Source organism: Lotus japonicus, chromosome 3 (assembly GCF_012489685.1).
Source record: "Lotus japonicus ecotype B-129 chromosome 3, LjGifu_v1.2".
Taxonomy (NCBI): domain Eukaryota; kingdom Viridiplantae; phylum Streptophyta; class Magnoliopsida; order Fabales; family Fabaceae; genus Lotus; species Lotus japonicus.
The window spans coordinates 71,517,519-71,538,463 of NC_080043.1; the positions used below are offsets into that span (position 1 = coordinate 71,517,519).

General features: G+C 34.7%; 2 protein-coding genes across 3 annotated transcripts; both read left to right on the forward strand.

Moving 5' to 3' along the window:
• The first annotated feature begins 3,257 nt into the window (after positions 1-3,257).
• LOC130745639 (F-box/kelch-repeat protein At3g06240-like) lies at positions 3,258-6,799 on the forward strand. Its single transcript, XM_057597997.1, has 3 exons — positions 3,258-3,412; positions 4,478-5,823; positions 6,376-6,799. Exons 2-3 carry the CDS (start codon positions 4,484-4,486, stop codon positions 6,467-6,469), a joined length of 1,434 nt encoding a protein of 477 aa, XP_057453980.1. The 5' UTR covers positions 3,258-3,412; positions 4,478-4,483; the 3' UTR covers positions 6,470-6,799.
• Positions 6,800-8,912: 2,113 nt separating this feature from the next.
• On the forward strand, positions 8,913-19,303 carry LOC130745640 (uncharacterized). Of its 2 annotated transcripts, XM_057597999.1 has the most exons (16): positions 8,913-9,187; positions 9,347-9,384; positions 9,540-9,577; positions 10,066-10,156; positions 12,350-12,455; positions 12,530-12,600; positions 13,018-13,087; positions 14,393-14,455; positions 14,525-14,596; positions 14,923-15,024; positions 16,137-16,211; positions 16,985-17,089; positions 17,796-17,912; positions 18,786-18,842; positions 19,023-19,106; positions 19,179-19,303. In XM_057597999.1, exons 1-15 carry the CDS (start codon positions 9,083-9,085, stop codon positions 19,077-19,079), a joined length of 1,167 nt encoding a protein of 388 aa, XP_057453982.1. In that variant the 5' UTR covers positions 8,913-9,082; the 3' UTR covers positions 19,080-19,106; positions 19,179-19,303. The 2 variants fall into 2 exon arrangements, with proteins under 2 accessions (XP_057453982.1, XP_057453981.1); XM_057597998.1 differs by having other exon boundaries at positions 19,023-19,303.
• Positions 19,304-20,945: the final 1,642 nt, after the last annotated feature.

The following is a 20,945-nucleotide window of genomic DNA, read 5'->3' on the forward strand; positions in this document are numbered from 1 at the left end:
AAAGATTATGATTAAATGTTGATGATTAAGAAATTCACATGCATTTTTAAAAAAAATTAAGCAAACGACTTAGAGAACATTACCCATCTTGGTCAATATAAATAGCTTATTCATTAAAACTTTAATCATTTCACAAATGATTATTTTTTGTCTTTTTTATGCCCGACAGAGAAAATTACAAGCAGGTAGTCTGAGGAAACAAGACACCCGAGGCATCATACAAAAGTAAGGTAGAGCGAGCAACTAGGAGGAGAACGCTCCAACACATGATTCCCAAGCACTAAGTCATGAGCCACACTGGCTAAGCGATCCGCAACTTGGTTTGCCTGCCGACAAACATGGACACAAAGGAACTCCTAATTCAACTCCTTCCAAGCTCGAATCTGGTTAACAAGGCATCCATAGGGGTGGAAAGGGTCGCATCCGTTGTTGATGAGACGGACTACAACACTGTAATCGCTCTGAACAATCACCTTGGGGATGCCTCTACTCCAAGCTAGGGTAAGTACAATGAATATACCCCAAATCTCCGCTCGTAGAACATCGAAAGTCTCAAAATTCCGGCAAAATCCAAACAACCATTGCCCATTGGAGTCTCTTCCAACTCAACCACAAGCCACTATGCTCAGGGGTCCCCCGCACAGACCCATCGATATTACACTTGACCCAGGTAGGAGGAGGAGGAGGAGACCATCCCACCTGGACCAACCGATATCCTCTACGACCAGGCAAGGACGCGATCTGACTTGCTACACGACTTTGTGATTGTTCAAGCTATATACGTAAGGACGTGGCAAGTACATGGTGGAGATCAAAGGTCACACCCTGAAAAACAAATTGCGCATGCATAATCCAGATCGTCTAGAAAAGGAGCTCGAAACTCGGAGTCACACCACCTCCCAGCGGCGGCAACGAACCCTCGCGAATGTGATCGAGAACCTATGGACGAAGATCACAGGCGAAGAAAGACGTATGAAGACGTTGGTCCAGTAACTGCTGCCACATGGGTCTCACACCTCTGCAAACACAAAGCAGATGAAGAACGGTCTCGGGTTGTTCGCAACATAAGGGGAACTGTGGGTCCTATATCATAACGGCATGCCAACGATAATAGTTCACCCATATACCATTATTGAGAATACACCACAAAAAATTGGTTATTTTAAACGACACATCCCATCTCCAAGCACGTTGCCACACAAGGCTTGAACTCCCCCCATCAAGCCTCGGACGAGCTTCATACACCATCTTCGAAGAGAAAACCCATCGCTAGTGAGTCCCCATACAACCTTATCTGGCCCAATATTAGGAGCAAGAGGAGGCATGGCAAGAATCTCAGCAAACACATGAAGGGGGAAAAGATGTTGAAACTCAGGAACCCTCCACACTAACCTGTCATGGGCGAAGAAATCTGCCACCATCCTACAGGAATCAACATCAGCAATCGACAATGTTCTGAAAACTAGACCGGACCAGCTGGTTCGACCAATTGGACCGGGAATCGGACCTATCACCGGTCTGTTAGACTGTTAAAACTAGATTAATTGTAAATCGGTCAAAACCGGTTAGAACCGGTAAAACCAATAAGATCCAGTTTAAGTCGGTTGGAAACTTTTCAACTCTTCCAATCATTAATTGTCTGTTTTTTTCTAATGAAATGATACAGTTAGTTTCCGTGCATAAACTCTTGTTATTAAATATTTTCACTAAAAACTTTGGCCAGTATTCGTACTACGTACTAACCAAAACAAAAAGAAGATAAGACTAATGTTATTATTACCTAGTGACACTAGTAATTTTACTTTCACTTTTTTGGGAATAGGCGAATAACTAGCTATCTTGAATTTTTGTATGAAGAAAAAAACTATTAAGCTCTACTATATTATTTATTTTATTAAAAAAATTGTAGCATGAATCTTATATTTCATATGTTAAAAAATGTGTATATTTTTTAGTGGTATATAATTAAAGCATTAATTTTAATAGCGTTTGATATTTAATATATTATATAAAAAAATTAAATATTATTTTATTAATATTGGTTCAACCCCGGTTGGATCTCGGTTACCAGTGCCTTGACCGGTTCAGTGATTGGTTCGGTTTTCTAAACATTGGCAATCGGTCCCCAAGCTACATCTCGAAGGATAATTCCTGAATGCACCCACTTATCATCACAGAAACTGATCGTGCTACCATCTCCTAATTGCCAGCAAAGGTTATGAATATATATTATTCAATCAGACCTTACTCCAAGTATAAGAAAGAAATATTATTCCATCAGATCATGAAATAGATATCAATATCATATTTGGATATGAATTTAATAGTCTTGAAATCGATTATCTCCCATAAAATTTAATTAGACTATATTTGACCCTTTCATTTCACTAAAAATTGACCCTTCTTCAACTCTGAAACTTTTTTGTTTCCAAACACGGAACAAAGAAACAAAAGTACAAAGTATAATAGGCGCCACTGCGCCACATAATTAAAAACATTTTAAAGTTTCAAATTCATCAAATATAAAACAAACAAATTTTGTTACATAAAATCCTCTAAAAAATAACTACAAATTATGAACCATTAATATGAAATTAATGAAAAAAATTAAGAAAGGGAAGTCGAAGAGCACTAAGAAACAAAATAATTTGGTGGTAAATGAATAAATGAGAAATTTTAGCAAAAAGATGAAAAAAGGCGTATAACTTTCATGAAAATATTTATTCCCCTTTAATTCTTTCATTTGTATAGGGTTTGTTAACCTGAATTGATCGACCTGATCTAATCCAATGTTAAAAGGGCTAGTTGAGTTGAGTCATTAGGTGAGTTAATTTTATAAGAAGAGAACTTAATGAGTACGACTCGGGTCTCAAGTTTGGGTGATTCGAACTCAATAGACTCGACCTAAATAAACAATAAAACGTAATAGAAGTGATTCTTATATCTAGAAATGTACAAAATTAACCCTAAATTCAAATTCACTTTCTCATTTTCTTGAGTTTCTTTGCGACGCCTCTCTCTGAATCACATAGTGGATGGATGTTGGAATATGAACTAGTAACTTTATGTTACATGTTTAAATATTACAGTCTTAATATGCAAAAGAAATCTATAGGGCCACACACATAAAGTTAGCCCACCATAAAGTACTATAATGCCTTATCGGGCCAGGTTCGTTAGATGAGCCCAACCCAATAGAAAATATTATGAATTAGGGTTAGCCACCTTGAGAGTGCATCTATTCCGTCTTATAAATATATCATGAGATGCCCGAACTCTTGTTACTAGAGTTTCGCTGAGACTCTTGCCTCTACTAGCACAATGAGCTGTAGGGGATTTCTAGTGCGAGTGTTCACCTAAGACTTCTATAAGGACGAGGTTGTGGCTGCTTCGTTCGTTCACATATATTAAGGTATTCCTTAATGCTTACTGTTTTATGAACTTTGAAACATGGATCTCATAAGAATTCTTAGGATCAATATTTCCGTTGCGGTTTTTGTCTGCAAGATTCTCAACAATTGATGTTTTGTGGCTATTCTTCACTTCAGGATTGACTTCAACCTCTAGGATGATCTTGATCGTCACAATTATTTGGTTTATCGAATCTTATTATTCATTTTTATTTGGCTCATATATTTTTATTTTTATTGAATAATCAAGAAGATTTGATTGATTTAGCTGAGGTGCTTGAGTAGAGGTAAAGTAGATCAACATAGACAATATTTTCCCTTTTCTCCCATTTTTTCTCAATTTTGCATTAGTAATAGCTTAGTAGCCACATTAGCAGCGCTTGGGATGATTTTAGGATTATCCACCAACCCCTGGCGCCCCAATAGAATAGAGGATATTTAATGCATTGTGAAAGTCATTGCTGGCAAAGCCATACTTCGTAATCTCAGAAGAAATGCAAGGAATACCTTTGTTTTCCTGACTTGAGAAGGAAGTTGTTTTCGCCTTATTCGCATAGGTTGTATTAGACCTGCTCTAATCTATCAATAATCATTTTGGGCCGATTTGGATTTTGAACGGAAAGTGACATTAAACTCACTTAACACATTTTTTTCTCAAACTCAACCCATGTGCAACCTCATCTATGTTTTTAAAGCCATATGATTCCAATCACAATAGAAAATATATTGTTGTTTTCCTATTTACATTTTCAACTTGTGTATTCAAACTAGAGCAAGCTTTCTATGGTACTTTTACTATTCATTTATCAGCATCATTTGTTTAATAATTGTGATCTAATTTCTCTCTTTATTTTAATTAGAGTTGTAATTTTTCATACAAATTCGTTCTTCAAATTTCAATATTGATTTGATGAATACATCAAATTTACCCTTTTAAGTTCGGTAAAGAAAAAAAATAGAAAGAAGAAACAATTTATTGTGGTGTTTTATCCTTGGCCTTTTATATTTAAGTAAAATGAATCTCTTATGTGTGTTTTAGTTTTGATATATATATTTTTTTATTTCAGTTCAGCATGGCCAGGAAAGTAGCAAGGAAAGATAATGAGTCGGAAAGTAAAGAGCTTAAGATTTTTTCTACTGATCTTCCATCCGAAGTCATCACCAAAATTTTGCTAGGACTTCCTATCAAGAATATTTTCATTTGTAAATCTGTTTGCAAAGGTTTGAACTCTCGAATCTCAAATCCAGACTTTGCCCAAATGCACGTTAAGCACACACCAACTGGTTTCATGCTTAGGACTAATGATCCAGACCGACTATCAAGATTCGTGCACCTTCTTGAATATGAGCCTGAAATGTTTCAAAATGATGGTGGCGATAGTTTTTGTTTCTGTAAAGATGGATTTATCGAACCAGAATGCGAAAACCATGTGATATTTGATCATAAATTCAAGCTTCCTGTTCATGTCCCCAAATTAATTTTGGACAATAGAGATCAGACACTGAATAAGGGTGGACAAAGTCTATATACTGCTTATCAGCCAGAAAATAGTAAGTTTGATGTGGTGAATTCTTGTGCTGGTTTCCTTTGCTTGTGTGATCGAAACAAAGAGTATTTTGTTGTTTGCAACCCAATTATAGGTGAGTTTATCAGACTTCCTAAGACTACTAAAACTTATAGAACTACAATTTATCGTGTCGATGCAATATACACTGGTTTTGGTTTTCATGACAAAACTAATCAATATAAGGTGGTAAGAATATTGCACAAACGCCGCATATGGAGAGAGCCTAAGATGATTATGACTGTTGAAATGCACACACTAGGAACATCAACATGGAGAAATGTTGGAGACTTTGATGATAATATTTGCGAGCTTGGATTTCCAACTTGTGTGAATGAGGCACTCCATTGGATCTGTCTTGATGATAATGAAAGGTCAATATCGCGTTTCCATTTTGAACATGAGAAGTTCGATTCTCTCCCTTTTCCTCAGGGATCTGAAAATGGAATCAGTGGAACAAGAAATATAACCATGGGAGTCTTGAACGAGTGCCTTTACATATGTGATTCATCTTTTTTGGATATTCCAATTAGAATGTGGATTATGAAGGACTATGGTGTTGAAGAATCATGGACTAGGGCTTTCAGCATTGATACTATGATAAGATATTGTTGGCCTTATGGTGGTTTATATTGGCCTGTACAAAAATTTAAGAGTCCTGCTGCTATATTGTTGTATCATTCATCCAATTGCTTTATCTACTATGAATTCAGAAGGCGTCAATTCAAATGTTTTAAGGTCTGTGGGTCTGAATCAAATTTGGAAGGAATTCCTCATATTCCTAGTCACATCTCACTCAAGAATATTGTGAAGGGAGGAAATATCAAGGTGGTGGATATCAATTCCCGGTAAGGATATATGCTCTATTACTTTATTCAATTGTTGAATATGTTGTTGTCTTAAAAATCATAACTATTATGATATTATGAATCATAAGAAAAGCATTCAACAAAAAGTATGAATTTCCTTTATTTTTGCTTTTATTTATCTTCCTTCTTTTTGGAATTCTGTTTGGAAGGTTGGGGAAAAGAAGGGTGTTGTGATTCTGGATCGAATTATTTAAGATCCAGATGCTTCGTAAATCAAATTTTGATACAACTAAACTAACATGCAAAATTGTTTATACAAGTTATGACTTTGGTTTTTCTTCACTATCTACAACTTTTGTTTAAATCTTCACTCCTGTTGTTTTTGAAAAAGAAGAAGAAGAAAATTCCATGTGTATACAAACGTGCAATGCGAATTATAGCATTTGAACTTTATTACTGTACAGTAGTAACATATCACGTGTAAGAGTAAAACAAGATGCTGAAAAGTGAAAACTATTCTAATCCTTGGCTACCTCCAATCTTAACCTCATTATTATAGTTGTTCACTAATATTAGTATCATTTTGTATAGGTCCTCCAAGTTTAAATTGGTCGAAGAAGATGAAGTTCTCTTTCTAGGTGAAGGAGGTTTACAGGCTTTCAGGCAAAAGAGGATTTATCCGTAGCTAAAGTGGTTGTTGAAGTGGAAAATATCTACTCCCTATCATCATCTGATGATGAAGATTTGAGCGAAGAGTGCATCTCATGAGAAGGGATCTCCGGACAATAAGGTTATGCCATAGTGCTAGCTTTGATTTTGCTACTTGTGGATTTTGAAATAAAATATATCTCATCTTAGACTACAAAAGATATTCTAGATAAATTTTAGTTTAGACGTTCATTAATGGATGTTGTTATGGGAGTGATTATTATGTTATCTGTTTTGTACTAGACAAATGCGATGCTTATTGCTTACCCTTTTTCATTGTGTTTCATGATTTCATTTACATGCTTTACTAAGTCTATTGTATCTTCATTGACCTCGTTTTATTTGAACTTATCCTATATCTATAAGCACTTATGAAAGTGTTTGATAGAGATTATGAAATTTTTTTATGACCTACCTATTAGTTGTTTTGAGCTTATATTCATAAGTTGTTTAAAATACCTTATGAAGAAGAACTTATGCTTATTTATAATATATTTTCAACTTATTTCAATAAATTTTAAAAAGTAGCTTATGAATAAGTGCTCATGTGATAAACGTTTATGACCATAAGCACTTAGTTAAGATACTTTCCCAAACACACATATTTTTTTGAAAATGAGCTTTAGTCTTTAGGTATGCAATGTAATGAACCATTTTTTCAGTGTGAAATTTGATAAAATTTAAACATAAAATTACAATCTCTAGAATTTATTTTCAATTAATTATTCGTTAATTTGAGTAAGGATGGAAATTTGCCTAAACCCATGGGTATCCGTCCGAACCCGATCTGATTTGACGGGCAAAATTTGAGTTGACTGGATTTGGGTTTGGGTTTTTCCTGTTATTGTAGCCGTTTATGGGGTTGGGTTTGATATTAGTTAAATCTGTGCTCATACCCGCTCAAACCCGAACCCAAAGATACCCGAAACATAAAATTACAAAAAACCCCTCATACATATATATATTTATAAACTTTGTTCTTAGTGTTTGATGATTAATTGTACTTTTGTATGTTTGAGAAAGTAAACTCTAAACTATTGTTGTCTCACTTTGGTGGTGGATGAGGATGATGAATAGTATTTTTTTTTCTTTCTATGAATTTCACTTTTTTTTATATGAAAGTAGGTATGGATCGGGTTGCTATTTTACGTAACTAATGGATTTGGGTTTTATCCGAAACCTAATGGATTTGGGCATGAATTTCATTTTATCGCCCATAAGGGTTTGTGTTTGGGTTATGAGATTTGAGTTTGTGTTTAGGTTATGGGATTTGGGTTTGGGTTTGGTAATGGTAAAACTCGTGCCCGATCCTACCCGTTGTCAAAAAGATTAGTGTTTACTGCTTAATGTATTGATCGAGGGTGAGAGATTAGTCTCATAACTACCAACGATAGGAATTCCTTAAAAATGGATTAATTTGAACCCCTTCACCAACATTGTATTTAAGTTTATGTAAAAATGTTGAATTTCAAACACATTTTTCTTGTTAGAGTTGCACTCCACGACGCATTTGGCAGTAACCCTCACATTTGATTGCTTTGCTTGTTCTAGATACTTTAAACTTAGCCATGTTTTTTTTTTCTTTCCATTTGTAAACAAAAAAAAAAAAACATTCTATAGTGAGTTATAAATGCAAGGAATACTTGGTGGTTGTATGTAATTGAAAATCAAGAGCAACAACACTCCCTCCGGTCCTTTTTATAAAAAATATTTTTAAGTCAAATAATTCATTTTAATGCAACGAGACCTATTTCCCATGCAAAAATTTGGATGGAAAGTACAAGCACCCAATAGCTATTGTCAACATTTATGGTAATTAGCATGATTGTTATTGTGAATAGGAAAACATATATCATTGGAATTAAACATAATAATTTATTTTATAAAAAATATTAATTTTCTTGGTTTGTGTGATTTTGTCAAAATTTTCTTATAAAAAGGACTAGAGAGAGTATTTTTTCTAAATTTACTAACTATTAATTTCATATGATTTCTTAGTTTCAGTTTGGAATGTGTAAATATAAATTTTAACTTTGTTAGTTTCAATCTCATTTTAGTTTTGGGTTTTAGCCCCAATATTCTCTATTTTCAAATCAAAGCAATTTTGTTTGTTCGAATCCGTGTGTTCAATACCAAAAATGTTATGAGGAAGTATGATTCCTAAACATTGAACTCTCAACTTCACGAGTCTAAACACTCCACAGTAACCCCCATATTCTCAATAGGTTAGTGGTTAATTAGTCCCAATTTTGTAAGTGAGTTTAATTTTAGTTCTTGGTCCCTCAGCGAGAAAATGACGTTCATTGGCAGTTTTTGACCATCGTAAACATCATTTTTTTTTGTTTGTGACTAAAATCAAACTCGTTTATTAATTTACTAATTTAACCATCAAGAGTTTTCAATATTTCATCATCGGATTCGGGGTATTATCTGTGCGTGCGGGGTTTGGGTTCGCAGAATACATTTTGTGTTCGAATTTCATAGTTGTAACTTGGAACTCCAAGATAGTAACCTTATCGTTGCCATTGTTGCTGTTGGGAATCGAAGAGAAGAGAAAAACCACCACGGTCACACTCAAACTCACACAGAGATGTGGATGACGACAATGTCAATTAGGAGCAGCGGTTTGTTATGGTTTCGAATCAATTGCTGCGATTCCAAAACAGGACGTGGTTTTGGAGAAAACAGGATTAAGGTCCGTTCATATGGTTCCTGTTTCCGTTTCTTTCTTCTTGTATGCTAATAATACAATACAATTTCGCTCGCTGATTGTGCTACTTTATACAACTACTACTACTACTAGTGTAAATGGAAATGGAAATGGGTTTTCATTTTGATTGTTACTCTATTTCAGACCAACAAAGCTGACAAGGGTTCGGTGTCGCCGCAAAGGTTATTTCATTTCAAATGGTTCTGTTTTTTGTTGTGTAGTAGTGTAGTGTGTGCTTCTTAGTGATGCCTTTGGTTGTCATGGACTCATTATTGATTATTCACAAGTATGCTATTGTTGCCATTTACTAAAACTCCATCATATTGTGTTGCATCAGGGGATCAACATCGAAACAGTCTCGGTCTGTGCCTTCTCGTAAGTGGAATTGGTTCAACTCTTCTCAGGAATTGCTCTTTGTGATCCATGTTACTCCCTCCGTTCCTATTTATAAGACCCTTCAGTGACATACTTGATGTTACTTATATAAGACTCCTTACTAGATTTTAGGAGCATGTATTATATTCTTTCGTATATACCCCCTTTATTTATTTATCTTTTGTAATTCCAATGTTTTGATAACCAATTATAATTAATTATCTTTCACACTACCCAATACATTAATTTAGAGTAAAGATGAAAGGTTGTATAAACTTTTTTGAAACCAATATATTAATTGATCTCATTACATGTTTTGTTAATAAGCATAATTGTTTTAAGAGGGTCTTATAAATAGAAACAGAGGGAGTATTGTCTTGATTTCCCTATGTTTAGCGAACTTTTATTTCCAATTTTTGATTGATTTGATATAGCCTGATCTTTACCCATGTTATTTACATTTAAGTATCATCGAATTTTCTTTGTAGAGGCACCCCTTTTAAGTTCACAAGTTGACAGGAAACTTAGAAACAGTTCTTTGGATGTTGACTTCGAGGAACGCCTAAAAGAAGTTAGAAGGTACTGCACTAGCTATTTTCATCATTTGTCACTGACTCACTGATCTATTGGTTGGTTAGGGGATCATAACTACATCTATGCTACAATTTTGAGTAGTCTGTTTTGTAGTATTTAAACAATAATGTACTCTAGTTCATCCAATGAGTATTCTGATTGCAAGGAGACAGACTTTTCACGTGGTTTATAATTCTTTGCATTAGTCTAGGGCTGTGCAGAAAGGTCACTTCATTGTCTAAACTCTAAACTCATCTGTACTGCAACTGGTTTTACCACAAAATAAACTTATGATCATCATTGCCGGCCCAGTTAGCCATTGCTGTTTCATCTCCTGGAACCAATTCATGGTTATTTCTTTTTGTTGTTTAGTGAATCTTTTGAGAGACCTATGGCTTTTGGTCTGTGTTATATCTGATGCCATCAATATTATATCTTTTGATTATCTGCAAGTTCTAGTTTCTAGCCTTCACCATGATTGATGAAATGTGTTCACTTCAGAGTAGCGATACTCGGGACCTTGCTCCTCCTTCTCCTCCTCTAGGGAAGTCTGTTGTAGGTTGTCCGTGGATTTTCACAATGAAGCTTGGTCCTGTTGGTAAGGTTGATCGGCTTAAGGTCCATCTGTGGTTTTTGGCTTGGGTTATCGGGAAACTTTTTGTCCTATGGCGAAAATGACCTCTATCATATTATTCTTGTTTGCGGTTGCTATGTACCATTGGGCTCTGAACCAACTTGATATCACTAATGCTTTTTGATAAGTACAGATATATATAGAGATTAAGTCACACAAATCCTGGATGTTCGAGAGCCAGTTCTCTCCCAATATCTTGACTACAGAATTCCTGAATGCCATAAACGATCAGTCTTGTTCCCTATTTATAACAGATCCTAATTGTTTAATTTTAAAATATAATAATTGTTCATAATTACTCCTAACAGATACATCTGTTCAGGCCCGCCTAACTGCCATACCTGATGTGCCTGTTCCTGTGTAACTGCCGTGCCTGTTCACGTTCCGGGGGGTTTGTTGGGTCACACCCATTGGGTCGCGCCCCCTGTCAATACCCCAGCCCTAGAAGATCCACCTTGTCCTCGAGGTGAAAATCAGGAAAAGCCTGAATCTGTTGGCTTTGGCAGTGGTCTTCGGGCCACCTTGTTTGACATCAACTGCCATTTCTGCATCTGCAAGGGGGCGCTCATCCTTTACCAATGCCTTCGCTTCCAATCCAAACATCCCCTTCCATGAGATTTACAAACCTCCTACGAATCGCAAGGCCAAGTCCACTTCCAGCGAAATTTCTTGTTGCTGGTGATTGGCTTTGTGCAAACTTAGTGAATAACGTTGGGATATCTTGTGGATTCTTGCGCTAATAACTAATCATCATTGATAGGGAGAAACCCCCATTGGTCCATGTCTACAGCCGTAAAAGGAATAAATTGCGCAGCAGCCACTGCTTCCTTTGAGACACTTGCGCAGCCATGGAAGCATGGGGAAGGAGGGCACCCAACTGCTGCAGGCGGTTAAGGGTAGTTAATTATTTGCGGTCAGTTTGGGTTAGTTATTAGTTGTTAATTTTACTAGTTATTTAGTTGTTGAAATTTGAATTCAAAACTGTCCAAGGGTAGTTATAAAATAGGAATGTACCTGCTGCTGTATTTTCAATTTCATTCAGAAATACTGTTAAAGTTAGTAGGAGAGGATTGGCTCACGAAATTATGTATGCGCATGAGAGGAAACTCTTTCTTTTATCAAATAAATTTTCTGTTCATCTTATTCTTGTCTTTTCTCCATGCTGATCTCAAGGAAGAAGTTTATATGGAGCAACCTCTTGAATTCGTTGCTACTTGCTTGGGAAGGGGGGGGGGGGGGGGTTGTCTTCAGAACCAATATGTCGCATTTGAAAAAGTTTATATGGTCTCAAACAATCTGTTAGGGATGGTTTGGAAGATTCAACACCATGGTTTAGCAGTTTGATTTGACTTGGGGGGAGCTGACCACCCAATTTTCTATCTCTATTTAGTTGCAGGGTGCATTTGGGTGGTTGTGTATGTTGACGACATTGTTATTACATGAAGTGATCACCATGTATCACACCAGGAAAACAACTTCTTTGTCACCTTTTTCAGACAAAAGATGTAATAACTTAAGTTTTTGGGATAGTTGATGTAATAAATTGTTATTTGTACCCTACTCAGGTCAGCGATTGAGCAAAAGAAGGCAGAGGATAAAAAAGAATTTGGAGCAATTGACTATGATGAACCAATTTCTTCAGACAAAAAAACAATTGGCTTGGGTACCAAGGTACAAGGGTTCTTTACTAGCACATAAATGTGTGATTTGTATAAAAATTAATAGATGTAACCATCATGATACAGGTTGGTGTAGGTGTTGCTGCTGTGGTTTTCGGTCTGGTTTTTGCTTTTGGGGATTTTCTTCCATCAGGAAGGTACACGTGCACATTTAAAACCTGACAACATACCTGAATTGTTGCTAGGCCTGATACCATCACTCATGACTCAACTCTTTAATTTTCCCTTGCATTGTATTTGTTTGGTGTGTCAGTTGCTTATTTAGCCATGATTTGAACTATCCTTGTAACCAGTTCAAAATTTTCTAAAGGCCAAACCATTGACAAGAATTCTGATTTTAAAAGTTTATCATTGGACATGATTTATCATTGACAAGGACTTATCTACTTCTAGTGTCACCTTCACGAGTTGTATATGATGCTGTATACTGTGCATCTAGTGATTATGAAAGTTATTCTATTTTTCCCCATCAAGTTAATTTAATTTCTCTTTGATTTTGAGTGCGGCTTAAATTGGGATATCTATCTATAACCCAAAAATGGGATATCTTTCAGTGTTAGTCCCAACGAAGACAGCGCTGTGGTCAAAAGTAAATTGTCAGAGGAGGATAAAGCTGCTCTTGAGGTATGATTTCCACCCAATTAATTTTTCTTCTGGCAATCAGTACACTAATATTCTTCGTAAGTATTATGCCATCTTGTTTCTTTTCCTATTAAACAAAATTAAGGTTGTTCTTTACATGGACTGGTAAAGGTAGGATGTCTGGTAGGTAACAATTTTGTCTTTATATTGGTTATTTTTTTGTTAACATCATTCAAAGATAGCTGGACATGATAGAGGACTATTTTTGTATCAGAGATAATTGTTTAAAGCTTTTCACATGCTGACAAGCACAGACACACATTTCTAAAGTATAAAGGAGTTCTTTTCTTTTTGTTTTGGGTGGTTGCGTGGCCTTTGGGTTCTTTTAGGCTTTGTGTTGGTTGTTTGGTTGGTTTTTTCTTCTTTCGGGTTTTTTGTTGTTCTCTATTGAGTTGTTGCTCAAGTTTTCTTATTCAACAATATCTTTAGCTTTCGAAAAAAAAAGGAGTGACATGTAGAAAAGAAGATATTATAAATATACCCAGCAGGGATCCAAATATAACGCTCAAAGCTGATTGGTTTGTTTTCGGTCTTGTAAGTTGTTTTGAACTCACCTGCTGTAGCCACACACACACACATGGTAATTGGCAAAGAAGTTTTATAACTTGTTTTCTTCCTTCTCTCTGATCTACATTTAACTATGATTTCTCTTTACAGGAAATTTAACTAGTGAGACTTGAGAGAATATGAACTGTTTTTTCTCAATTACTTTCTTGGAAATCTTTGCGAAAATCATCGTTAGTAATTTTTACCTCCAGAACTTTGTGATAAGAAGCAAGTTGTATTTATAACAAGGGTATGTTATAAATACAACGTGCTATGTATTATTGACTACTAATATTTTATTTTTCAACTTATTTCAATGATCTTTTCCTGCTGGAAGTTTTTTCCTGTACTGTTCGATGTGTACACGACTAGATCCATAAACTGTTCAATTCTATATATTTTCTCGCATCACATAGAATGTACTATCTGTTGCGAAATATGATTTTATAATTATGTGGTCAGGAAATTCTTCGACTCATGGTTAAGTTAGCAGTTACTAGTTGTGCACCCAGACTAGAGAATAGTTGTCTTTTCATTACCATAGTTTTAAGCATAAATGGAGCTGTTAGATCATTATTCGGTATCACAGTTGGTTGGAGTCATTATTGTAATATATTTTCATATGTTCCCTCGCTGTCTTTTTTCCCTTTTCCAAGTCATCTAATCCTTTAAATTTCAGCATTACATTCTGACAAAACTATAGAATCATTTATAATGTTTACACTTCCTGATATATGGCAGAGTAGGCTTAAGGAATTTGAAGCGACATTAAGTAACTCCCCAAGAGATCCAACCGCTCTTGAAGTAAGTAATGGGTGCTAGTTATGTTCTGCTGATTTCTGTTCTTCTAGATACATTTGAAAGGATTTGCAGGGATCTGCAGTAACTCTGGCTGAACTAGGGGAATACACAAGAGCTGCTTCTCTACTTGATGATTTGACAAAGGTTAATATTGTTTTGACCATGGATATTTTGTGGAAATTACCTATTATATGTATCGGAAAGTATGTCCTATTTAGAGAAACTAAAGCTTTATATTTACTGTTAATAATTAAGATTTGATTTATATATTTTCTGATTTATTTAGGATCTGTTTCCTAGTTTTCTAGTCTCCTGTAATTAGATATTGTAATCATGTTATATATAAATTTAATCTTCTGAGAATTTCTTTAAGCTATTCAGACACACAATTCCTCTTTTTCCAAATACGTTGCATAACTTATGCTGTTTGATCTTAAATAACTGCTGAATAGTTTATTTTTGGTTGCTAGGAAAAACCAAATGATGCTGATGTTTTTCGCTTGCTTGGAGAAGTTAAGTACGAACTCAAAGATTATGAAGGGAGTGTTGCTGCATATAAAAATTCAGCAAAGGTCAGTCTTTTCAACAATATCAGTCACCTTTCACGGGTGGATGCCTTGAACAATTATCAAAGCTTAATGCTTACTTCTTGTAAATACCAAGAACTCACTCCATTCTGGAAATTGATTGTTTAGCTTGGGACTCGGGGTAAATAATGATCTAATTTAATTTATTGCTATTTATTCATTATTTTTTTTATAAAGTATTTTCAATTATTTATCTAACATAATATATGCTTATTTTTATCAAATATACTTATTAGATATATAATATAAAGAACATTTTTGGGCTTTCACCAAACAACTTAGGAGATATTACTATATTTGGAAATCTGTTAGCACCGGGGCAAACGGACGTTAGCACGCACTTTAAGACAAAAAGTGAATATAACTCCTATGAAATGGGATGAAAGTTCGATTGTCGTTGCATTCAACTGGTATCCAAACACACTTAAACTTTAGAGATAATTGGTTTTTGATATTGCACCAGAACCTCTCTGACCAAGTAATTTAGAGCTTAATAGAAACAGAACTAGGAGAAAGAGAGAAGATAGCAGAATTTCAGAGATAACTGAAATGTAATTGTATATTTTGAAAATGTTCCCTGAATCAGTACATCACTGTGTTTATATACTAGAGAGTAATACAAAGAGCTCTAACTAACCCTACAGCTGTCACATGACATCTGTAATAATACTCTAATAGTACACTAACTGAAATGAGACTAACCAATGCCTAATAAGAGAACTGCTATTCTCTAACAGAGCTCAATCTTTGATGGCCCATGTTTCTAATAGGAGGTTAAGTTTCAGCACAAGGTAGGTTGGTTTGTGCATTGTCTATGATTTAAGAAGAAAGGGCCCTTCCATGAAGGGGAGGTTGTAGATATAAAATAACGTCATTCAAGTGGTTTCACCTGTCATTTTTTAAGCATTTTAGATAGTTGATTCATGATAATACCTATTGTGTCCTCCTATTAGTTGCACCAATAAATACAAGTATATCCACATGAACCAGAGTTTAAAATTTTAGGGCGAAAGAGGGTATAGCTACAAGTCTATAGCAGGCTTTGTAAAGTAATTTTACCTAGCACTATGCATAAATATTTGGTTGATCCTTGACAGGTGTCTGAAGATATCAAATTTGAAGTTTTGCGTGGCCTCACCAATTCATTGCTTGCTGCCAAGAAGCCAGATGAGGTTTGTTGTCATGATAGTGGGTTATTCGGATGAATGTGCTGCACAAATGAATTCTATTATTTGTACATGCTTTTCTGCAAACAAGCATGCATTTTTATGCTGGCAGTTTGCAGGGCATAACTAATTTACACTTGAAACGTTCTGGAGTACAGGATGAAAACATTGGTTGATTGCTTTCACATTATTTTTGTTTTCCTCGCTCTTGAGATCAATGATCTCATTGTACAAAAATAATGATTTGTTTAATACATTGGAAAATCATGTCCTTAGTCCTTACTTTTCAATAAACAATGATTATGCTTAAAAAAAATATAGAGAAGTTCCTCTTATATGCCAGATTACCAGTTCAATTTCTTTGTAACTTTTCAAGATGAAAGTTTTTGCTTGCTTTTTGTAAAACATAGTATGTGAATTATCTAATTTGGTGATTAGGGTAACTGTAGTCACTATATTTTCCCTATTATATATAACTCAGCTCCAACATGTAGTCTAGAGTCTAGACAGATCCCTTCACATCTCTCGTTTCTGTCTTAACATCCATAACTTTCTGTAAGTTGGGAATAAACTTATATGTGAAACCCCTTCCAAGAACAACAACATAGACAAAATGTATATCTCCTTCTTTAAGTGTATTGTGCTCTGATTTCATGATATGGCCATTCTGGTTCACGAGGCTAATATTGTAATAGAAATATGGGGATTATCTTTTGGACAACCTATGGTTGTACTGGATGCTGAATCATCATTTTATGTTTCCATCCTTTTTTCAACAGGCTGTTCAATTACTTTTAGCATGTCGTGAGCGTCTCAGTTCCGAAAACTTGAGCCAAAAATCTGATAGCAGCCCAACAGACTCACAGAAGTTGGATCCAATCCAAGTAAGTTCTTACATTTTAGAAAAATGGATAATATTCTGTTCTTTTTCGAGGTCTTGGAATATGGAATAAATGTACAATATTTGAAGATCAAAGAATTAAAAAATAAAAATGGCACTTCACTTCAGAGAGGATAAAGGCTTTATTTTGCAAATATAGCTATACTACTCCCTAACATTAGCATAATGTGACCATAATTTTAACATGACGGGAACTTAACAATGATGTTAGACCTATAAAACCATTTACGAGCTTTCACCCAACACCTTAAGATATTGGGAAAGTTGGTTCATGATATGGCATTAGCTCTTTTTAGACCAAGTGGTTTCAAGAACTCGCTTGTAAGTTGGGAATGATTGATATCCATTCCCTGCTCGAGGGGGAGTGTTGACTGTTGAGATATTAGATATGTTGTTATAATGATAAGATTAGATTCGATATATGTTTTTTTATGATAATGTTTGAGCTATATTCCTTTCAACTCTAACCTTATCTTCTAACACTTTTGAAATGGAGTACCTGGGAAAATTTTAGTTAGCTTTCATCTGAATCTTTTGTTTTGCTCTCCAGAATTTTGTTGATGTTGGATTCTCAATGTACATACTACGTACTTTATTTTCCATGTTTTTCCTTACATAGAAAACACTATTTTTTTTTACATTGTTTTCTTTAATTCTTTTCTGCCATTTAACTTTCCTGCGATTCTCAGGTTGATTTACTTCTAGGTAAAGCCTACTCAGATTGGGGCCATGTGGGTGATGCAGTAGCTGTTTATGATCGACTTATATCTGCTCACCCTGATGATTTCCGTGGATACCTAGCTAAGGTCTCTAACTTCTCTCATTTAATTACTAACCAAGGGTTTAATGCTCATTTCTGTTCATTGTAATTCAAATTGAAGAAAATAATATGACTAGGAATAAAATAAGTACTTGAATCATTTTTCCCTTTATTTTTACGATAAAAACGCTCATTGGAGCTCTATGGCCAAGCCTAAATTAGGTCTAGGCCAGGTCAGACCTATATATTAAATAAATCAGAATTGTCCATCAAGGTGATGCCATAAACCAGCCCTTGCAATAACATGTAAGGACGGAGAATTTTCCAAGATAGAAGTTGCATCTTTAGATGCTGATAGAGCTACCTTACTGTTGCTTTGAGGCTCGTCCTCAGAGACAATATAGGGGGATAGAGAGAAATTTGGAGAGAGTGAAAAAATTTCTTGCATGAGAGAAATTTGGAGAGTGAATTTTTTTTTACATTGATTCAGGTATTGCATCATATTTATAGATATTTAGATGCCCTAACTTTCTAATTGAATATTTGAATGGGTTAGTTACTTGTTGCTTAACCGCTGGCAGTTTCTAACTGCATGCCTAACACTACTAAGTACTAACTACCTTCAAGGGCAGGATCTAATACAAATGGGTATACTGTACCTATGTACGCCAGTACACTAATTACGACCATATTTTTTATGCTTCTAATTTGTTTTGAAGATATCTTAAAATCTTAATAGTTAATACAATCTTACTGTGGAGCTTAGTAATACATCATGACCTCTTTGTTGTGTCTGCAATCCGCTTACCATTTTTGACCTCTGGCATGGTATTAAATCCTTGTCATCAATCTTGCATTTTGGACTAATAGACATGCTGTTAAAGAAGCTATGCATTCAAATAATCCTGTACTTTTGCAGGGAATCATCCTAAAAGAAAACAAAAACATTGGAGATGCTGAGAGGATGTTCATACAAGTAAGTTTCTGAATTGAACTTGCATAACTGAGTATGTGCAAAAAAAAAAAGGTTAAAATAACAGGTATATAGCCCAGCATTATCTTTTCTACATGTAAGTGAGATTGATGGCTTTGGAAAATTGTTGATTTGTCCTTCTCTTGTACATTCTTTGAACGCAGTCTTTACCTTTTTGTGCAGGCTAGGTTCTTTGCACCAGACAACGCTAAAGCACTTGTAGACCGTTATTCACGATAACAACTTATATTGACATTCATTATGAAGGTATGCTTTGTAAAATAGAAATCTTTAGGTCATTAACTAGGTGACATAAAAAAACCTCTATCCATATTGCAGATTCACAGCAAGATATAAGTCCAATGATTTCCCTTGTGTTTATGGTAGAAGCTACGACCATTTGATAGCATAGTACAAAGTTTTATGTTAGGCTCTTCTTTATGTAATAACTGTTTTTTACATTATTCCGTTCTTCTTGGTTCCTTGATTCGTTAAAATTTAACCTTCACCATAATTATGATCTCCATAACTTATGGGACCATTATGACAGTTCTTCCTCAAGAGTAGAATATATTGCCCTAATTGCACAGCTTTAACTTCAAAACAAATTGCTTTAGTCCTCTGGCCATCCAATTGGAAATTGGAATGATAAGATTTCTTTATACAATTTGAGAGACCAGAGTGAAGCTCTATCTCCCATGCAATTAAGCCATGGAAACATGGCTCAATAGGTAGTATCGAGAAAAAGGTTTTGGGTTTGATTCTTGCCATAAGAAGCTCACAATAATGCAACCTTTCCTATCCCTAGTGGTAGAATTGACCGCTCTGCTAGAACATCATTCCAAAATATCCCATGGACCTTTCATTGTTCTAAGTTGAGAAGACACCCCATCGTCTAATTTGAAAATGAATTTTTTTGATCTTATTCATTGAAGAGATGGAAAAAAATAGATTTACACATGCATACATACATGTTGTGTTTGATGAGTCTAATGCCTTGATCATCTAATGCCTTGACACGGGAGTATGATTGATTTGATAAAACTTAGTTTTTAGGATGCTCTTTTAAAATCAATTTAAATCCCTTCTTGGTTAGTGAAACACTCGCCATAATTAGTTAAGTAAATAACATAAGGGTAAGAAAAACACAACTTTATATTGGTTCACTCAATCCACTTAGGGCTACTTCTAGACCCCAAAACATCATCTTAACTATCTTTATCCTATCCCATGGTGTAATACCATCTGCTCACCATCTTAATTGAAGTTACTTTATATTCATTTTTAAAGTAATCTGTCAATGTAACTTTCCAAAGTTACAAAGCATCATCACACTGGCTCTCCAAAGTCGTGTTTCAATGCATAAATACGACAAAAAAAAGGAAGAGAATAAGAAAAAAACGTTTTTTAAAATTATTCAGATTGAGAGAAAATTTAAAAATGAAAAGCAGTAAAAAAACTCTCCGTTTGTTTGGATTTACAGAAAAGTGGGAGAACAAAAATGATTACCACACACACACACACACACACACATATATATATATATATATATATATATATATATATAGGATGTATCTTATGAGAAAGGTAATCTTATGTGAGAAAATGAGAATAAATCACGACCGTTAGATCTAACCATCAACGGTCAAGATTAAAACATTAAGTATAATAAGCATTCTGGCTGACTTTAAATTGCTTAATATTTGATTTTAATATGTTTTTTTTGAAACCTTATTTTAATATGTTAATTGCCCAAACTTGTGCGACATGCTTTATGAGTTGTTGCTTTAATTGATCTCAAAATTGGGCAAATTCTATTCCACCTATTTTCACCTTTTCATGTAAATTCCACTGATCTAAACAACGCATACAAGTTTACTAAATTAGTCAACAAAAAATCTAAAATGCTATGTTATGTATTTTTATTTTTTTCCCTTTAATTTAAATCCTTTATAAAATTATAAATACATTTCAACAAGTGTCGCAAGAGAATTACTATTATTAAACATCTAACTATGAGTTGTAATCCTTGTTCCGAAACAAACAAATTACAAGAACCAATCATTGAGCTATAAAATCGTGAGGCTCATAATCAAGAACCAACTC